The sequence below is a fragment of the Alligator mississippiensis genome, chromosome 12 (assembly GCF_030867095.1).
Source record: "Alligator mississippiensis isolate rAllMis1 chromosome 12, rAllMis1, whole genome shotgun sequence".
In the NCBI taxonomy this organism is placed as follows: domain Eukaryota; kingdom Metazoa; phylum Chordata; order Crocodylia; family Alligatoridae; genus Alligator; species Alligator mississippiensis.
This window is the reverse complement of record NC_081835.1, coordinates 66,699,665-66,720,782: the sequence shown is the minus strand read 5'-3', so window position 1 is coordinate 66,720,782 and position 21,118 is coordinate 66,699,665. Positions and strand designations below refer to the sequence as shown.

The 21,118-nt window shown below is 44.4% G+C and overlaps 2 protein-coding genes and 1 long non-coding RNA gene across 13 annotated transcripts in view; 2 read left to right on the top strand and 1 right to left on the bottom strand.

Annotated features, from left to right (window-relative positions):
• Window positions 1–12,597, bottom strand: part of PBX3 (PBX homeobox 3) — a 127,088-nt gene extending 114,491 nt beyond the window's left edge. The window contains exons 1-3 of one of the 5 annotated variants that reach the window (XM_059715759.1): window positions 12,502–12,597; window positions 11,164–11,488; window positions 10,120–10,193 (exon numbers count right to left, since the gene is read on the bottom strand). In XM_059715759.1, the coding sequence (XP_059571742.1) occupies window positions 10,120–10,193; window positions 11,164–11,360 (271 nt within the window). In that variant the 5' untranslated portion in view covers window positions 11,361–11,488; window positions 12,502–12,597. The other 4 variants (XM_059715758.1, XM_006275750.4, XM_019495320.2 and 1 more) reach the window with 4 other exon arrangements.
• Window positions 9,670–11,273, top strand: LOC102559126 (uncharacterized). Its single transcript, XR_363662.4, has 3 exons — window positions 9,670–9,929; window positions 10,145–10,222; window positions 11,184–11,273. It is a non-coding gene; the product is annotated as an uncharacterized LOC102559126 (long non-coding RNA).
• A 289-nt stretch (window positions 12,598–12,886) lies between the features above and the next one.
• Window positions 12,887–21,118, top strand: part of MAPKAP1 (MAPK associated protein 1) — a 138,020-nt gene continuing 129,788 nt past the window's right edge. For 2 of the 7 annotated variants that reach the window (XM_006275747.4, XM_006275746.4), the window contains exon 1: window positions 16,661–16,766. The gene's annotated coding sequence lies outside the window, so the exon portion shown is untranslated. Of the gene's footprint in view, window positions 12,988–13,774; window positions 13,955–14,299; window positions 14,349–15,903; window positions 16,031–16,248; window positions 16,418–16,656; window positions 16,767–21,118 lie in introns of those variants that run through there. The other 5 variants (XM_059715755.1, XM_019495312.2, XM_019495313.2 and 2 more) reach the window with 5 other exon arrangements.

The following is a 21,118-nucleotide window of genomic DNA, read 5'->3' as shown; positions in this document are numbered from 1 at the left end:
GAACAATCATCTTCAAAGTAACACATCAATCTTTGTCAGTTGTGAGCAAGGGGTTTCTTTTTCACTAAATGAAATAAAATCAGGACTCTATTTTAATTGTGCTACAGGCCTGATAGGCCTACCCATGAATTCAAAATACTGTCACCCTCAATTAACACACAGAAAAGCAGAACATCCAAGAAAAGCTTAATTTGGTTATTCTTCAACAGGTGGGACATCACTTGATTTACAGTTTGCCTAAATGATAATGTCCACTAGAAACTGTTCTGATGGGTCATTACTTATATATCTTTACAGGCAATATTTATATCATTTTTTTTATTATACTTAATGCTTGTGCAACACGGTGCAACTTCAGTGTGTAGTATAAGCAGTTAATGAAGCCTTGCAACAGTCCAAGGTGGTTGAATGATCATAACCCAATTGTAAAGACAGGAAAACTGAGGCACAGGTGTGACGTCCCAGACCTACTGGAATCAATACCCAAACTCTCATTAACATCAGTGGGCTAGGATTTTGCCCAGACAACGAGCGACTTGGCCATGTCAGGGCCTGGTGTCATTCCCACTGAAACCAGTGAAAGTTTTCACTGGGAGCAGGGCCATGATTTCCACCCAGGAGCTCCCCGCTCCCAGTCCTGTGTGTTCCACATGCCGGATTCAGTTGGTCTGCAAGAGTTTCCCATTGTTAGCCCTTTCCCTGGATAGTCTGTAGCTGCTGCTGCTACTTGGTTTTGTAGCTTCAGATACTATTTTGCTCCTATCTCCCGCCAGAACGGTTTCACGTTGTAACTAAAGTTTTCAGGTTAAGAATTCCTAGCACAGTATCAGGGGAAGTAAAAATAACCAAGCATTTCATTAAGGAAGGCAGTCAATGTGGTGAAATGGGAACAACTTCTAACCAAAACTGGAGAGCTGGGTATGTTCTTCCCTCTGCAGCAGGCTTGTAACTTCCGTTTACATTCATGGAAGTTAGCCTTGGTCGCAGACCCCACACTGCGCATGCATGCCGGCTGCCTTGATTTGATAATCCCCATGGCTCTCAGGAAGTCACTGTGGCTTATTGTGTCTTATGTTTTTCATGTTAAGGATTCCCCTGCAGTGATAGAATTCAGCTGCCAGAATCAGTGGTCTCGCTTGCACGTGGTGTGACCTGCCACCATGACAAGATCTTCCGATTTTTATTTTCTTTTAGGGGAGGGGGTGGTTGACTAAAGAGGCTCATCACAGTCATCATCATTCTGAGACTAACCCCTAATGGGCTTAGAGGTAATAATCTGTAGAGGAGGGGTGTCCAGTGAGCATATACAAAACCTCATATCCTACAAGCAGTGACAGAGAGCAGGCTGGAGGGTCTTTTTTGTTTGTTTGGGGGTTTTTTGCTTTATATTTTTAAATATTTTTTTCCCTTCCCTGTATTACTTCTCTGATATTTTTGTATATTACTATATAAAGAAGAAATTGAACCACAAGACTATATTAAAGTGACACTAGAGGCTGAATCAAAACCACAAAAGCCAGGAAATTTAGAGGTAAATCAGAAACTCTTATCTTTGCCTCATCCTACAGTGCCTTAATACTGCAGGGATCTCAGCACAGTGATCTTACATATCATATATGCTCTAATAAATAGGTTCAATGGGTTGAGAAAAGGGCAGAGTTTAAGCATTAACTCAGAATTTCGTTGCTCTGATGGCTTCAAGTCAATCCCTTAATGTTACTTTAACATGGTTTCTGGCAGTTGAATAAAATCTATGGCCAATGCTACAACTCCTCCCTTCCTAAACGAACCAAAATCTCTCTCCGATTTACATAAGAAATCATGAGGAACCCTGGAACTGCATGGGGATGATAAAAGCTCCAGGCTTGATTTCCCAAGTATCCACACCTACCATTGACTTCGGTGGCTCAGGCCCTCACGCAAATCTCAAAAAGTAAAACTGGCAAGCACATCGCCACGCATGCTTACTGCTCAGCCCAGGAACATTTAGGACTGATAAGAGTTTACAATACAAAGCTGCGAGGTGTATCTGAAAAAAATGCCACAGAAATCAGACGACACAAAGAATTCGAATACTTTCCTTTTGTTAAGGTACAGTAACTGAGAACACAATGAAATACTTCATGTTCAGTATCTCCCATTAGATCAATTAATATTCAGAGAAAGCCTTTAACATGAAGTTTAAATAATCATAGGAGAAAAAGAACCACCAATGTTCTAGAAGCTTCTCTAGACCTTTCAATCAATTTTATTTATATGCAAAACCAAGAGAAACTCAGAAAAAACAAAGCTCCTCCTGATGCTAAAGCTCTCAATTTACTGACAGGCAAATGGCTTCATGCTGCCACTTAATCTCATTTCTTGCATAATGCCCTCTAATTAGCATATCAAAGTGAATTAATACTTCTAGGGCATTAGCAATGGGAAAATCTGCTCCAGGCTTCACAATAGCAGTTAAGCAAGAGCCAAGAAATCCTCAAAAACACCACAAACCACTTTGCATTGCAAAACTGTTCAATTTATTTATCCTCTCTCTCTAAACACTTTTACCGCACACTGTTTTACTACTGTTCACCAAACAAAATGATAATTGCCAAAGTTACCAGCATCTGTAATGCCTGTTTAGAATCTTAATTTAGATTATGTAGCTGAATATATCTAGATGCTTTCATTGGCTCTGTCATAAATGTAAACGTATACTGCCCAACTGTTATGCTTTCCAGCCTTTTTTTAATGCAAGGAAATGTTATTTTTTACCTGTAATAAATTATTAAAAATTAAATCATACATGAAAAAGCCACCTGCTGGACAATGCGGACTCACAGATTAGCTTTAAAAGTTGATGCATGATATAAATATACAAAAGGTTTTGACCTGTAAACACATAATAGAGAACACCCCCCAAAATGATTGATTTGTTGTATTGTAGAACCCGCATTGTTCAGTAATTCTTAGACAGCATTGCTAGAACAATTTAATGACTGAACAAACTGAAGTTGGATTTCTCTTAAACAAAGGAATTAAAATTAAAAAACACAAACGAGATAAAAGAAAAATAAATACGTAATGAGTCTGTGCATATGATTGTGTGCAACATAGGTTCTTTTTATCAAACTCCTTCTGCATGCAATAAATAAACATTGCAATAGATGCTCCATCAGCCAATGATCCTTTTTTTCTTCAAACAAAAATTCATTGTCTGTTTTCAATCATAGGTCATTTAGTTTGCAAAATATATGCCATAATTAATAACTGAGGATTGAAGAGATAAAAAATGTAATCATTTCAATCATCTACAGAAGAGTCTTTAAAAACTAAGCTACAAAAGGAAAAAAAAGCAGGCTAGTAAGCATAATCTAAACCTCTAAACCTATGGAGAGAGTATAAGCTCATATGTAAGGCTAATGACAAGGAGAGGAAGAAAATGTCAGGTTAGCTGGTGTTTGATGTTTCTACTTATGGTATACAAATAATAAGAATAAAGTTCTGGGGAAATAAATTAAATTGCTACAGATATTTATGTAGCATTTTCCACCTTTCTAAAATGTGCATACTTGCTATTGAAAAAAAAAAAATACTTAAGCATCCAGCTTTATTTCCCCTCACATGCAACTCCCCTGTTTGTTTACTCATGCTGTAAAGATAACACTGCAGAATAGCTCTACAGTCCGGCTGAAAAGCCTAATTCATCAGTTTGGTTGATGAAGTACTCTAACTTTATAAAAGCAGGGACTATAAGAGCTGACAGAAACTTTAATAATTTATATTAAATATTGATGTGAATTATTTACTCCATTCATACTTAAAGACACGAACTGCCTACCAGAGAAAAGCAAATGTGACAAAAGGTCAACATGATGGTGAAAAAAGGCAGGCTGTGTCAGGCATGTGTTATCTGAACCATGCTGATCACCTTGATAAGCGAATAGCATTAAACATGACTGCTGAGAAAACAAACAAAGCATTCTTCTCATGGTGTCAATTCATAGAATACAAACAACTACATCTAATTCCATCAATTATACAAGAAGAGGAAAACTTCCCTCGGAATCTCTATTTATTCTGACTTACTAGCATGCAAAATTAGTATTAATTCTTAAACATATTCAGCCAAGCATCACATATATGACTCAGAACTGTAAAATACTCTAACGATATAAAAATAAATACGAACGGAACTATTTCACTTTCCTATGTTACCATTAACATACATTGCACAGATATTTAATTTTTATTATATTTAGAATCCGTTTAATTCGGAATATATTTGTCTAAGCTTGACTGCAAATATCATTACAATAATGTTTCACACAAATCAATATTTAAATTGAATACAGATAGTATAATATCCATATCATGGAAGTTTGTTTCTTTCATTGAAAGCTGAAGGAATTGAGCAGACAAATCTATTAAATCTGTAAAATAAAGGATGGTCTAGCTTGCATCATTACCTACCATTATATTAATTTATTCTTGAATTGGCAAAAATGATTTGTTACAATAAACATCATGATATAAACCAGGTGGTAGGGTAGCTCACAATCATCTAAAAATATTTACAAGTAAGCAAGCCTGTTTCAAATTTAAGAATAAAATTAAGCCCACTAAAAATGAGGCAGAAAATAAAAGAATTACCTGCTCCTACTTGGTTAGTATTGACAACCAAGTCTAATTTTATGTTATATGGAGGGCAAAAAAAATGGTCTGGAAACAGGGAACCCTGTAATCAAGTTGCAGCTTGTTATTTAAATATATCAAGGAGCACTAAAATGGCATGGCATAAAGGTAGTATGTAGTAACAGGTCTTCTAAGACATAATGTAATGCATTTTTTTGTGTGGCTGAAAACAACCACAAGAACTGCCCTATTTTCTTAGCCAAAAAACCCAGAAAAATCTCACTTTTAAAGCACCACCATGGAGATAGTATTTTCTCTCTCTAAATGCATGCTTGAAACAGATGACAAACTGACAATCATATACTTCATTCAATTTAATTTTTACTAGTAAAACGTTTATGAAGAAAAGTGATGTCATTACCATTAGGGTGGTGAAACTCGCTTAACATTTTAATCACTTGGAATATGTTTAATGTCAATTTTTGACTATATCATTCAAGATTTTAGTTTATTATTATTTTAAAAATCTAAATGTTAAAACCACATGAAAATTAAAACAAAGAGTAAGCAATCCTAAATAAAGATGGAGATTTTTTAATACACACTATTTTCTGTTCTAGTCCAGGTAAATTAAAAATTAGACAAGCATCTTTACAAGAACATCGGTATTGAATGTTAATATATACTTAAAAATAGCTCAATTTAATAAGAACAGCATCAGAATTCATAGTTAAAAATAGCTACAATCTATAAATTAGAATTATGTCATTTCACTGTTTCACATTATTTATCCTTCAAAGTTCAGTTAAAGATTGTTTCATTGTATTGCAAATTGTTGACATGACGTGATAGTTTGCAAACACTGAAAAATTGAAATTAATATAACGTAAGGAAACAACCTGGTAATCCAGGTTAAAAATAACCTACTCCAAATGAGAAAGGGATTCATATTTTCATATTCTTACTGCAAGCAGGGGGATAGATGGAGGGAGGGAGGGACTGTAGGTCTTTCGAATGCTGGTTACCTAATGGGTAGTTTAAGGATTTCACAACATACTGACCAGGGGTGCTCATAAAAGCCTCAGAGTTGGGACACACACCTCACTAGGGAGTTATGCTAGGAGTGAGGACATGATCTAGCTCTTTAATCATTAGAGTGGCATTCTATGGCTGGTTTTAGCTGTAGCAATAAAAAAAAAAAAGGTTTCTAGCTTACATGGCAAACAGCAAGAAATTAATCTCATGGTTAACTTCACTCTTCATCTGTTTTTCACATCTAAATTTTTTCACTCTATGAAATAAAACTCTGCACGAGGGCAGAACATCTTTAATGATCATTTTCTTCCTCTCTCTTTAGACATAAAAAATAGTTCAACCAGCCCAACCAGCCAAGCAGGGCTTTCTCTTCCCCTGCGGACACCTCCTGCAGTCGAGAAGTTCATTAAGTTTTATGATCTTCCCAAGTCAGTCCTGCTTATATGCCTCACAAAGGCCACAAATCTGGCAAACCATCATGTATGCCATTAGGCATTACTAGTAAATGAATGCTATTTAGGGTTTGTGGTGACAGTAAATTAGGGTTTGGTTGGCAGCTGTCATTGTTTGGGTTGGATCTTTTTTTAAAACATCAAATTTTTAAAAAATGAAGTCAAGAAAACATGATGTTACAGATTATCTACCAGTCCAGTCCAGAACTCAATAACACAACGTTCCACTGGGAAATAACTGCAATTCCCTAACCAATTTAAGACCATAAGAATTAATATATTTTCATTTGCATCAGCATGAGTAAACCTAGTACTTCAGGTACAGAAATGTACTGGAGTGTAGAGGAAATCAAACTGTGAATCTAAGGGTTTTTCTAAATAAAGTAAATAATGGACATACAAAAAACCACATGCGTGCATGAGTATTTGTTATCTATTGGTAGGCAGACAAAAAGACAGATTAATGCCAAGGTATGCAACAGATGTGACTCTGCATTAAAAGTACTACTAAAGGTTTTAAAGTAACGTTAATGGAAGAGACACAGATAAAAATCTAATATAAGGGAGTTGCTAGACTGAGTGATCTTTCTTATTTCCATATTTTACTAAAATGACTTCAGGAAAACTTTGGGGCTCATTTTTCTTTGTTGTAACTAAATAAGTGGCAGTTAGCTATCTTTATGAAAAACCCTGGTACCCGGTGGTTGTCTCTAGGAAAGGGGATCTGGGTATATCAATACTTAAGAAAAAGCGATAGTTTAGCAAACACTATTTTTAAACTTCAAAATAAATTACAGGTTAGATTTTGTACAGCTGGTGAATTCCTTTAAACGCAAGAAATACCTCACTGAAAAAAAATACAACCCCTCTTCAGTTCCTCATCCTTGAGTAAAAGAGAAAACCTTTAATAAATATAATGCATCCACTAACCCTGGAGGGAAATGTGTAGGGGATCTGATATGTTTGCCTCACCTGAAAATGGGGACTCCAGCAAACATTCTCCATCTACTGAAATAAGAAAGTCCTCCCTGGCTGCACTGAACACTAGTGGAGTATTGGAAATGAATGCAAGTAAACACAAAAAGTAACTTGTGGTTGCATTACTTATTTCAGGAAAAGTGATTGATATTACACTTTATGCATGGGCAAGATACTCTCTTTTAAACTCGGTTCTGATAAAGTCATCATCGTAATTCCTGTTACTAGCACCAAGGTACACTTTGCCTCAGATGATGAAGAATTAAATACAGAAACACATTCCAGTTGCAGCTAAACTAGATTATCTAGAGTAAAATCCAGTGAAGACAAACTGGAGGAGAAAAAAACCCTTCTAACTGCATCCCAAGCTGTTAACCCTACAAGTTCAGAAGTCTTTGGAAACAAATGACTATTTGCACTGTTTCTCATGGATACAGATGAGAGAAAATATGCTAGATTTTGCTTCCACATTTGCTTTGCGTTGGTAACACTTACTGAAGTCTATACAGCCATTTCATCTCAACTAGGAGATCCTGAGTGAATGTCCCCCTATGGGAACAGTTTTAGAGGGGGTGGATTCATCTCCATCAATCACTCAGTGCATTAATCCTATCCCTCCCGTGTTGCTGGGGCTGGCAGGATCTCGCCTTTGGCCAGACAGACGCCTTCACTCTTTGTTGGTTCTTAGCTATTTTACAAAAGAGATAACTTGCAAACTTGGCTCCACTAGTCGGGACACAAAAGCAGGATCTCAACTTACAAGTTATCATTGAAATACCCCAAAACATTTAAAATCGCAAAATCTCTTCCCTTGTCCGTTTCCTTCTTGCTTCTGAAGCAGCAAAGGCCTCACCAAACCCCCTCTGCCAGTAATCCCTGTCTCTGAAAAGACTTGTTTTTTCTTCTCAACTCACCTCTGACATGTGGTGGACTATACTTTTCTTTCAAAACAGTGAAGCTAAGCCCTGTGCAAATAAGTGATCGCAGGACCTACGCCTGCCTTCTTAATTGAAATCTGCCTGCTGCAAAATGTCTAAACACCAGGGGCAGGTTGCTTAGTTAGCTCTGGAGCTGTCTGGGCAAAAACTTTAGAGAAAGGCAAGAACACAAATACAAACTGAACAAGGGAAGAAGGGATCTGAACAGTAATCAAGGCGAAATGTGTGTGTATGGGGGGAATTATTCCCCTTATCCATAGTAATATAATGCAATATAAAGCAGAATCAATCTTAATATTCACAACACAGTCAATACCCTAGTGCTTAGCTGTCAGCAAAAACTGAAGTGGAGCCCTGATAGAAAGGAAACCCTTGGACGTTAAGCAACATAATTTACTGAGAACTATGCATTTTTAGGCTCCTGAGCTAAGATTCCCTGTGATTTAATGTTTGATGTCTTATTTCATAGTCACATACATTTTTTGTCGTCAATCTGCAATTAAAAGGACTATAATTTAATTCCAGATGTAACTAAAAATCTAGCCTACCATTTTGTTTGAACTTAGGCCATAAGCAATTTTTTTTTGCTTCTCACGAAAGAACATACCATACTTTGCCAAATCCTCCTTTCTAAGAAATTATTAATTTTCCCCATGCCAAATCAATGGTGTCAAAGAACACAAAAATTACTACAACCCTCCAAACACCAGGAGGCATTTATTAGTGTGCCTTCTTCATATAGCATAGGGAAATTAGTTTGTCAGCATTGCTGAGAAAAAAGATCTGGTGCTTAAAATATGACTTCATAAAAAAGAATAAAGGCTTTGCTGTTGTCACTACAAGCAAATATTGGCATACAGCATTCACCACTTTTGCCACCGCTTCTTAACTTCACCCTTAAACAGTCTAATCTTTAATACTCTCAAGTCCTCAGCATCAGAGTGTTTTAGTTTTTGTTAGGTTTTCTCTTCAAATCAGATGCGTCCAGAGCCAACGGTATATTCAGACATATCAATGCTGACAAAGTTTACTGGTCCCCTTTGCATGTTCTGTATTATAGGAATAAAGTGTTTTTGAATCGCATACATGGTAAATGTTTGTGAAGTGCTTTGAAGAATAAAAGCACTATATAAGCATTAGGTGTTGGTGTCATAGCAGAAACATCATTTACCTAGGTTAAGCCGCTAACACATTTGAATGTGTGGCACAAGCTCAATAACTAGACTTCTAAAAACAGCATCCTTTTAAAATGGGATGTACTTTGGCCATCCCACAGCTGTAAATCCCAAGTACTATAAATATACACAACTTCGTGGTATTAACCCCATCTCCTCCTTTCACTATTCCCTACTGCTGAAATCCACTATTCAGAAAACTTCCGTTTCTTTTATATCTTCCTTTTTTTGTTTGCTAAGCAAGCCAGCCAGATTTCTGTTTGCAGACAGGACATGGATAGCATGTTCCATGGGCAAAAAGGCAAAAAGAGGTAACGCTTCCAGAATAAAGATGCGAAAATCTTTTGTCATAATACGCAGGAACGTACGCCTGGGTACGCATATATTTGTGCACACATTTCTAGAGACACATGCAGGTCCCTGAGCAACTCGGAAGGCTCCAGCCCATTTCCTGCCTGGTCAGGGCTGTGTCCTATGGCAGATCCTGCGCTAATTGCAGGGCTCCACGAGAAGGTGACCCGAGTCAAAGAGAAAGTTGCCGGCCAGGCTGCTCCCTTGCTCTCACTCTGCAATTGGCTTCTGCGAGCTCCCATCGCTCCTTTAAGAAGCTGCCACACAAACAAGGCAGCTGCTCTGCTCCTTCCCTGATTGCAGCCAGAGGGGGAATGGACTCTGCGGACGGTGACACACGATCATTTTCATCTACATTTCATTTTACATCGGGATTATGAATTGTAAAATTTGCTGCAGATTTATGGCAGCCCCCCTCCCCTCCTCTCCTCTCCTCTCCCCTCCCCTCCCCGGGATGAGAAGCAGGGAAGGAGGCAATGATCAAAGATGGCTGCGGTGCCCCGAGCAGCCCGAGCCGGAGGAGAGCCCCGCGCTGCTCGGCTGGGCAGAGCCGCGGCCCGCCTGGGCTCTTACCTGTTTTCTCTTTGATTTCACACAGGACACTGAACAGAGCAGGCTTCATCCTGTGGCAGTTCAGTGCATGCTTTCTGCAAAACAGACAACACAAAACACACGGGTTAGCACCAGCTATTGAGAATATGGCGCCTTTCTGCAAGAAAATGCTTGAATTGCCACGCTGCCCCGCGCCCTGCAAGGCGGCGGGGAGTCAGGCTCGTGCGGGCTGGCGCCCCGGGGGCTCGGGCCGGGGCAGCGGCGGCAGCTTGGCCCGAGGCGGGTGCAAAGTACCAACCATCCGGGGGAGAGGAAGCGAGCCGGGGTTTGACCTCGGGGACAAGGGGCGCAGGGAACGGGGGGGGGGGGGCGCCCCTCTGCTGCCCGGCCCGGCCCGGCCCGGCCCGCTTCTGGGCATCGCATCAGCTGTGTGCAAATGCCCCGCGATGCCATGTGCATCCGTCACCGCCTGTCTGCAGCCCTTTCCATGCCGCTACATTGCACCTGATTTATTGGGGGGGGGGGGGAGGGGGGGGGACGGGACTTCCAGACTTCGCCTTCTTTGTTTTGTATTTACTGTGATTGGAAACATTGAGGGTTTTCCCCCTGCAGCAATATCTTGTCAGCTTCGCAATTCATCTGCCGCCACTTCGGGGGCAGGAGGGGAGGAAAGAAAGTTACACTTCTTAGCAAGCAAGCGAAGCCTCCCGGAGCACAGACCGATTTTGGCAGCCGCTCCGGGACGGGGGTGCGCCAGGGGGGCAGGCGGGGAGCGCCCCAAGGCACGGCGGTGAAATGGGACTATCGCAGCGAGAGCGGTAGTGCGGTCAAATGGAGGAGAGGGATGGGATGAGCATCGCGAAGTGATAGATCTAGCGATTTAAAAAAACCCCCAAATGAATAGCAACTTGGGCTCTGCCTTTGCTGCTTTGCATTTCTCCCACAGTATTAAGAAGTTGCTCTAATGGTGAGACTCCGCAGAGAAACAAAAACCACACACACACACACAGAGAAAAAAAAAAGAAAAAAAAAAAAAAAGAGAAGGTTTAATTAGACGAAACCAACTTTGCTTGTGCCTCATCCAGGCTTTGGTCAGTGATGGTCATGATCTGATGGAGGATGTCTCCGATGTCCTGCTTCCTGCCGTCGCCGTCTGCCCCTTCGTGTCCGTGGGGAGGAGGCAGAGCCATGCCCCCCTGCACCGAGTGGCCGGCCAGGTTCACCCCGGCCAGAGTCTGCAGCATCCTGGACTGATCATCCATGCTCCTCCCGCAGCCCGGGCGGGCGAGCGGCGGCGGAGCGGAGCACGAGCCGGGCGAGCGAGCAAGGAGCTGCTGCCTCCAAAAGAAAAGGCAAATAAATCTCTGGCTCTGGCAGGCAGCGGCAGTTCCTGGCGGGAGAAAAAAAATTAAAAAAAAAAATAAAATCTAGATAGGTGAAGAAAAATAATAATAATAAAAAAAACAAAAATCAGTATTTGGGCTTTGCCCGGATCTCGGTTGTTTATTCCACGCTCCGCTCCTTCCCCGCGCAGTAAATCACCCTCTTCTCTAGTTACAATCTTCCTTCATCATCATCATCGCCAGCATGTTTGCGGCGGGCACCGAGCACTTGAGCAGCTTTCCTCGCAGTTCGCGTGTCCGGGTGGGGGGGCGGGAAAAAAAACAAAAAACAAAACGGGGGGCGGGGGGGGGAAAGGAAGGAGAAAAAGAGAAAATCTTCCTCCACCGCTTGGCTTGTTCCCTGCTGCCTTTTTGTTGCCGGGGCTTTGGTCCGGAAAGAAGAGCGAGCGCCCGGTGCTTCTCGGCCCGAACAACACACGCACACACGGGGAGAGAAATCGGAAATTAAAAAAAAAACCCAGCGAGGAGGAAACAAAACAATCCCGGAGCCCCCCCGCCCCCGCCCCGCCACAAAATAACAATTAAAAAAAAAAGCCGACAAAACAGTAAAAAAAAAAAAAAATTAAAAAAAGTGTGTGGGGGGCAGAAAATTAAAAAAAAAAAGGGGGGGGGAGAAAATTAAAAAAAAAAATTATTAGGGGAATGAGTTGCCCCCCTCCCCCCCGCCCGACCGGGAGTGGTGTGTGCTGAGGGGCTCGACAACAACAAAAACCCCGGAAAAATGAGGAAAAACACCTCAAAAGTTTGAAGTTGTGAGGAAGAAAAATAGCAATAATAATAATAATAATAATAATAAAAGCAGGGGAGGTCGAGAGGAGAGAAGGGAGAGGAGGAGGGGGGGGGGAAAAAAAAATTAATGACACGACTCTCGGCAAAGCACTGTGCAAAAATATCCGGCAGCGGGAATTTATGAGGCGGCGGCCGGTGACTGTGTGTGTTTTATGTTGTTTGATGGCCGCTCCGGTGAGGGATTGACAGGCTGCCAACGCCACTCACTCACCCGCAGACGTGTCACCCTGTGAGGAGGCGAGCGCCGCGCCAGCTCCGCGCCGCGCACGCCCCGCCCCTGACCCCGCGCACGCCCCGCCCCCCGGACACGCCCCTCCAATGGGGGCCGCGGGACGGGACGCCGCCGGGGTCACCCGCCGCCCGCCCGCCTGCCCGGCCGGCCGGGCCCCGCGCGCCGGCGGAGCGACCCCGCCACCCACGGCCAATGGGAGGGCGGCGCGCGGGCCAGTGGGAGCGCGCGGGGCCGCGCCCCGCCCCTCGGCCCGCCCCGCCGAACTTCGGATTGGCGCGTTCGAATGGTCACGTGGCAGCGCCGGCCCCGCCTCCTCCCTCTCCATGGCAACGCGCCGGCGGCCCGGCTTCCGCTAGGCACCGGATGAGGTCCCCCCACCCGGGCTTGGAGCCACTCGTGGGTGCCCTCGGCATCCTCACGTGGTGATTCGGGAGGCGGGAATCGACACCTCGCACCCACTGAGAGGTGGCCTAACGAAAAAAGAAAGATGTTTTTCTGCAATTATTATTTTTTGCCTGTGTCCCACTTGGAATCGTGAGGGGACTCATGAGCGCCAGCACCTGGGGGCACGGCTGTGGGCAGCGGGGGTGTGGCGGCGCCAGCGGCGATCATGGGACTGCCCGCAGACGCTGAGGCGCTGGGGGTGGCAGCACCTTTTCGCAGGGGGTGCACGTGCACCCGCGTGCATCCCCTGTGCGTCGCCAGTGACATGAATAATACCTGGGGAGTCGTATCTGTGTATATTTTTGTCATATTAGAATGAAAATGTCCAGATTTTTTTCTTATTTGGGGGCCCCTCGCATGGGGAGGCCCCAAGCTGTAGTTGAAGTGGCTTAAGCCTACATCCGGCACTGCCGGTGAGGCCTGCGCAGCTCTGAAGCCACCACTGTGCTCCTGAAAACAGCCTCTTGGGATCGTGACTCCAAAACCAGGCCGGTTTGGCCCCTCTGGACAGAACAAAACTGGGGGCTGCTGGAAGGCCCTTTTCTGCACAAGGGGAACGACCCGTTCGATGGCGGCCTTGCAGACAGTGGGCCTGGGTCACTTGTGACCAGTGCGCAAACCAGGCCTCCCTGGCTTGGGGAGCGTGGGGACTGCCATCAGTACAACGTAGATTCATAGATGTTAGGGGCTGGAAGGGACCTTGCAGATCATCAGCATGATATTGAATGTTTCAGGGGTGCTTTGTCACAGGGTGGCTTTAGATAGGAGGGAACATGTCCAAGCTAACAGCTCCATCTGTGTTTTGTAGGTGTCTGGCCGGCACCATGGCCAAAAGAGAGGGCTTCACCTTCCTCCCAAGCTCCCCTCGCCGCCCTTCTCCAGCACAGTTGACACGACTGTCGTTTTGCCTGTCGCCCAGGCCCGTAACCTGAGTGTCATCTCTCGATCTGCACGTCCACTGTGTACCGAAATCTTCCGGATGATTCCTGTAAGACATCTCTAGGCCTCTCCTGTCCTTCCCCACAACTAATGCTTCCGCCCATGTCCTCATGACTTCCCCTTGATTGCCGAAACTTGAATGCAGTCTCATCCCACTGATGTTCATCCAGAATGTTTTTGTAACAATTATTTTCCTTTGGCCTTGACATCCCTCTGCTCCCCTCCAATGGCTTCTTCATCACATGAAAGATAAGCAGTAGTGTCTTCACTTCCCATACCCTTCACAGCCTCTCCCTTCCTTATCTATCATCTTTTGTGCACTATCAAGATCTTGATTCCTGCCTCCAATTAGCCAATTACGCCACTACTATCCACTCATTTCATTTTCAAACAGCTTCCTGCTTGCTCCTGTGCTGCCCCCTCACCCGTGGAAACAGCTCCCTGTAAGTATTTGCAAAGTTACTGCATTATTTTCCTTCAAATATTAAAACTTTTGCTGTGGCGTCCTTGGCAATGGCTAGGCTGCTGATGTGCTGATACTACTTTCTACCAGGCTGGCCAGCATTGTCCCATTGTTTCCCTAAACTCCTCCGTTTATCTTTTGTTTTCAATAGGAAGACTTTTAAGCTGCTGGGGGCATTGACCATCCCTTGGTTTCTGATAACACAGTACACAGAGCACTGGGGTCTTAGTTCATGACAAAAGCACCTCAGCTTTATTATGGAAATGATGCATAATTTATTGAAAAATTATCTTTGTTTAAATGCATCCCGTTTTATTCTAATAGGGCTGAGGTGTGTATTTTCAGTAACTTCTAATAACGTGGAAAGTTTGGAAGGACAGCAATATACCAGAATGACCATTAGATCCAAATCATTTAATGACCTATAATTCAAACACTTGAGCTTGAAAAAAAATAATTGGGCCTGAAAATGACTGTTTGTTGAGAATGCTAATGAGAATTTTTCTGCAAGGTTTGATAAAGCTTTGTCAAAGTTAGAAACAGTGTAAAAGAGGACTTAAAGTGGAATTTGCTTTGCTCATCAGCTAGGGAGAGAGCATAAGCTTGCTGGGTATTGTAAAATAAGTAAATAAAAAATGGATATTGATAGAGGTCACACAGGAAGACTGTAGTGGGTAGGAGCTGGAGCCCAGACCCAGCCTTGCAGCAGCTGTTAATTGCAGGAATGTTCTAGTGCTGTCTCTTCTAAAATAATATTTATAGAGTGTGTGTGTGACACACACACAAATTTCCTTTGCAGCTATTTTTAAAGAAAACTTTCACATTTTAAGAATATTATTTATTTATTTATATATATAGTATATATATAAATAGAAGAATATATATATATATATATATATATATAGTACAGCTTGTAGTATGGTTACCTTTGCTTGTCTCATTCCAACAGATGCCATTTGTGATACTTTTAAGTTTGGTTTTCTTATTTGAATAATTTTATTAGAATTTTGTAGCATGTCTAATTCTAATATTTATTAAAATACATGTAGATGCAAAACACCACTTTATGCTTACGATTATTTATTAATGCCACATTTTAAAATATTACACAGAAAATTTATTCCAGTACACATTAGTAAATAAATTATGCTTGTAATTTCTAATGCATTTTTAATTATAAATTTATCCATGTCTCCTTTTATTTATGATAACCGTTCTCGCCATTGCAACACAGTATATATTACGGGAGACACTATTAATTACACATTCTTGGACATTGAGCTTGACAACACATACTTTGAATCTGATTTTTTTTTTTTTGAAAGATTCAAAGTGTCCTTGCTGGTACTCTTATTCTAAAACCACCCATAAACAGAAACAGTGTCTACAAATGTGTGTCTACATTTTGGAGATTACCGTGTACCCAAAATCAGTGGATACATGGTATTCTGTGGCTGGTTGTTAGACTGCAAATGTGTACGAAGCCACACTCCTGGACAAAGAAATGATTTATTTTCCAGCTCTGTTTCTTTTAGACTAAGGCTGCCGTGCAGCATTTCAGAAGCTGTGGTGGCAGCTCAGGTCTTTGGGACCCTTGGAGCCGGGCTAGAGAGATCCTGGTGACCACACTGCGCGTGGGGATAGAAGGCGGCAGAAATGCAGGTGCGTCTCCCGCAGAACACGACAGCCCGTCTTGCCAGGATGGGTTTCCGCCAGCCCGCAGCTCCAGGCTCGGCTCCCAGTACTTCGGCTTAGCCGTGACGGGACAGGATGGGGCGTCCAACATTCAGCGCAGAGCTTTGCTCTCGCTGACGAGGCTGGCATCGGTTCCTAAGGAAGCCAACGTCAGCCTCGTGCTTCGTTCACCCCCGTATCTGCAGGTGCTCTTCGCTTCACGGCGTCTTGTCACGATGCGGTGCTCTATCAGCGAGCACGCTCGTTTAGGGTCGGGCGACACTCGGTTGTAACGTTGTTTGGGCGACGACTGCGATGGAACTGGATTCGCTTCACATCGTGTCGTGTTTTTCAAGACGGTAACTCCCACGTTAAGTGAGTAGTGCCTATACATCACCCAGCTACAGACCCCCCGGCCCTGAGCTGCGGCCTAGATGCCTTTTCCCACGCAGGGGGCTCCATGGAGGCGGCCCCGCAGCGAAGGAAGCGAGCTACCCGCCCCGTCCAGGCCGGGCCCCGACGGGCGCACCACTGCGCCTGCGCGGAGCCGAGCCGCCGGCCCCGCCCTCTGCCCGGCCTCGGCGCCTGCGCGCTGAGCGGGCGCGGCGCCACTTCCGCCAGGGGGTGCGCTTCCGGGTCAGCGCTCCCAGTTCCCTCAGCCCGGTGTCGGCGGCGTCTCCTGCGGGCCCGGAAGCGGCCCGGCCGGACGAGGCAGGCGGCGCCCGTAAGTGCCCCCGCGGATTCCGAGGCGGGACGTGGGGGGGATCTTCCCCTGCCCCGCGTCTGTGCCGCTGTGGGCCTCGTGCGCAGAGCTCCTCGGCGGGGCCGCGGTGGAGCCCGCGCACGGAGCTGGCAGCAGGGGCGGGGCGGGGCCGGGCCCCCCCCTCACAGCCTGGGCAGAGGGGATGTCGTTGGGGGGCAGCGCGAGGTACTTCACGCCCCGGCTGGCACGTGCAGGCCAGCCCGCTCTCCTGCCCGCGCCGGTGCCACGACCTCCCACCGTTGGGTGTGCAGCACCACGTTACGCCACCCCAGCGGCGCGGTCCTCTCGTCTGCGCGCCCTGAGCGGGACAGAGTGCGGCTTCCCCTGCCCGTGTCCGCCGGGCAGATTTTGGAAAACAAGAAATACACAAAAAGCAGCGCGTTCATTTCTCTAGTAGCTCCACCGTGCGCGGCGGGTCCGCTGCCCGCTGCTGTTTGCTTTGCGCTCGGTGCAGCCGCCTCGTCGCCCCGCTGCTTTCGCTGCAGCGTCGTGGGACGCGCATCTGGAAAGTGTTGCCGTGGTGCGGTTTTTTAAGATAATGTTTCCCCCCCCACCCCCTTTTTTTAAAACTAAAACGTGCTGAGTTCAGAAACGTAGGGCCCAAACTGCTGAGCAGCTTTGAAAAGTCAAAGGCAAAGAGGATGAAGATGCAGCTATGGTTGAACGAGCTCGAATCTGTTCGTCTGTGTTTGGCTTCGTGTCCCAGGTGCTAGATCTCCACCTCGGATGGAAACGGGTCGGCCGCGGGGAGCCGGAGCCCGTTAAGAGGAGAAAAAAACGAGATTGCGGTCTTTCTTTTCCAAAATGTATTCGGTTTAACTTTGCTGTAGAGCAGCAGCCAGGCAACCTGTCAATTTCTCAAATACTTTCTTTGGAACATGTTCCCATTTCCGAAGAAATGCTGTGGACGATGCAAATAAAGAAAATAAAATCCCAAGCTGTCATTGAAAGCTTAACTTTGGGTGGCAGGAGGAACAATGTAAGAAACTTGATTCTTGCTAGCATGTGAATTGTCAGGAAATGTTCATTTTTAAAGGGGGGGAAAAATCAATACTGAGAACAAAAACGCCAGGATTCAGTCGGGGTAACCTTCCTACCTTTTACACGGCAGATTTCATATTCCATTTAATTACATGTGCAAAACAGCTGCATGGAGAAGTACAGTAAGTGTTATTCGTGGATAGATTCACAGAGCTCAAAATGTCAGTGTGCGGCTACGAATGCACTCTTACCGTTGATACAGACCAAAACAAGGGTACCTCGCTCACATGAACATGAGATGACTGATAGGATGCCAGTCCCAGTTTGTCCCCTTTTGCCTACATAGTAACAAACATCAATCTTTGTGTATCCATTCAGCACAGAAGTTGCTTCACACACAGTATTTTTCAGCCCCACTGTCTATTTTGTAACTAAACCACTCTGGTTTATTTCACTGCCTGTAACTGTCTACTTTGTAACTGTTTCTACTCTTCACAACTGCTCTAAAAACAAAAGGGAAGCAGTTTGCAGCCTTGTGGCCTGCTGGGCCAGATCAGCAGTGCAGGGCCCTCAGGTTGCGGGCCGGATCCCGTGCTGCACACCCGGATCTGTGTGCAGCCTTGGGGCTGTGTTATATGGTCCCCGGGGCTCACTATGGGCCTGGAAATTTGGCTGCAGGAGAACGCCTGTTAACTCTGCTAGCCACCAAATATCTGGAGCCCTGCAAGCCTCATTTGAGCACCTAGTGGAAGGCTTGGAAATGACCAGAGCTACCCATTTTCACTGCTGTAGCTCCTCAATTTCAGTAACTGTGAAACAGACCCATTCCTATAGTTATATACCTCAATTGGTAGTCGTGAAGCTGATCTTTAAGGAGTGATGTGCAGTCCTGAAGTCAAATCGTTAAGGACTGATGTGCATATTTGCAGTAAAAGTATATGCAAGGGATGGTATTTGTAACTTAAATATTTAGGGGTACTTTTTCATAGGAAAGTCTGATTACTTTGCTTTTCTGAGGTCAGAGCACTTTAACTGATTCAAGCTATATTTTGAACATTTGATTTCTCTGAGAAACTACTTTGAATTTTGTCTGCAATTTTGAATTTAAAAAAATTAGCTAAACTATAAAAGCTGTTTTTAAGTGCTTTTGCTGGCAGGGCGTTCTGCCTAAATTGTAAGAAAATCGCAATAGGTGACACGTGCGCGTGTGCGCGCGCACACACACACACACACACACACACACACACACACTTCCTGACACTTACTTCAATAAACCTATTTACATCTAGAGCTAATTTTTTGCTTTTATTAAAAATCTTCTCAGTAGCAAAAAGAAATAAAAATAAATCTGTGGAATTTAGTATTCTTAAGGAAAAATGATCTAGATTTCAAATTCTGTATTAACAGAGCAGTAGTGTGCTCCTTGCCTAGCCTAGCCTGTAGTATCATAGTAGCTAGGGTCAGGAGGAACATGATCAGATCATCTAGCCTGACCCCCTGTCACAGGCAGGAATGAATGCTGGGCTCACAAGACCCCAGACAGGTGATCGTCCAACCTCCTCTTGAATTTGCCTGAGGGAGGGGCGAGGACCACTTCCCTGGGAAGTTGGTTCCAGATTTTGGCCACCCTAACTGCAAAATATTGCCTCCTAATCTCTAACCTAAACCTATTCTCCATCAGCTTATTACCATTGTTCCTTGTCAGTACAATGATAGTATCCGGGTTTCCCAGTTGTTTAAAGGCTGAGTAGGGCTCTCCGCTCCACAGGACTGAGGCTGAGAGTCTGCTTAGAGAAAGGTAGTTAGCTGTGTTACTCTGAAATCAGATAGGGAAGGGGGGCACCTTCCAGACTAAGCTGTTAGACTGTAAGACTGCTTACAGAGGGAGAGGGAGGGGGAGGAGACATGGACATCAGTGCTTTACTTTAAACTTTTTGCCTCTAAGTTGTTTCTTAGTGGGTGGATTGTGTTCATATTTCTTGGTGGTTGTGGTGTTTCATGGAGGGGTAGATGGATGGGATGCTCCTCTGCGCAGGAATTTGTTATTTTTTTGCAAAAATCTAGTTGGTCTAATAAAAGGTATCACCTCTACCATAAGTCCTGATTGCTTTTTACTTTAAACTTGGTGCACCCCTGCACCGAGTGCAGCACATTCCCAGAAGAGGCATCATGTTAGTTGGACCCATCTCGCCCAGCGTCTGTATAGATCACACGCTTCAGTGGGGCTTTTTGTCACTTTTATCTAAAGCTGATTCAATTGGCTAAAACTCGCCAAAAGCCCTGCTGCATCACCCAGTCTCTACAGACACTGGGTAAGCCGGGTTGCAGTTCCTCTTCCAGTAGAGTGCTGGTTTGTTTTGGGGTATTTTTCAGATCTGTCAGCAGCCAAAGGTATTGTACTCTAAGGCCCTGCCTTCTGCCTGATTCTGTTTGAGGTTGTGGTGTTCTCAGAGGAGGGAGTGTCAGGGCCTTGAGTGCATTTTTTCAGTGCAGGTGGACGTTTTAAGCATGAAACTGAGCAACTGAATAAACCTCTATGTAAAATGTGAAACTTTATTAGCAATTTGAAAATTAAAAAATGCTGACTCGTAGCATAGCACTCTCCAGTTCGCAATGAATGTAACTTGCACCCCACTCTCTGCTCCCTCAAAGCAGGGAGGGGCGTAGCAAACCCTCTCTGTCCCTCACAGAGTCAACTGTGGAGCCTGCCCTTGGCTGTAGGATCCTGGGTTGCTCAGGGTCTGCATTAGGTGTGGGCCTCTTGGCCTTCTGTCCTCTGGCCAGGGCTGCTGGGGGCAGTTCCCTAAGGAAAATTCCTGCCAGGAAGTGAGCTTTGCAGAACGGTGGTGTTACCTTTCTGAGGAAATCTTGACAGGCAATGAGCATCCTCCACCAATTGTGGACTTGTACCATCCAGGCTTCGGGCCCACCAAGTCCACCCCCACATGGCTTCTGAAAAATGGGGGAGGTTGCTGCAGACCTCTCAAGGAATGTGGGGAGTGATCTGAATGTGAAGGGCCAGGGCTTGTCAGCTTTGTGTGTGGTGCTCAAGCAGTTGGAGTATTACTGAGGGCCTGGGACATCTCTCTTTCACCACGGACAAGCATTTAAAGTAGCAAATTTATTAGCAGATAGACATGTAATATATGACAGTCTTATCTGGAAATAAATAATACTGTAATACGTGCAAAATACCCACTAGCAACTTAAGGCTGTAAATGCGGTAGAAAATTAAAAATCCCTAGTAAAGTGCAAATAAATCCATTTATAGAAATAATGTAAATGAACACATTGCTGTGTATGTTTGTTTATGTATATAACTTTTAAATCTG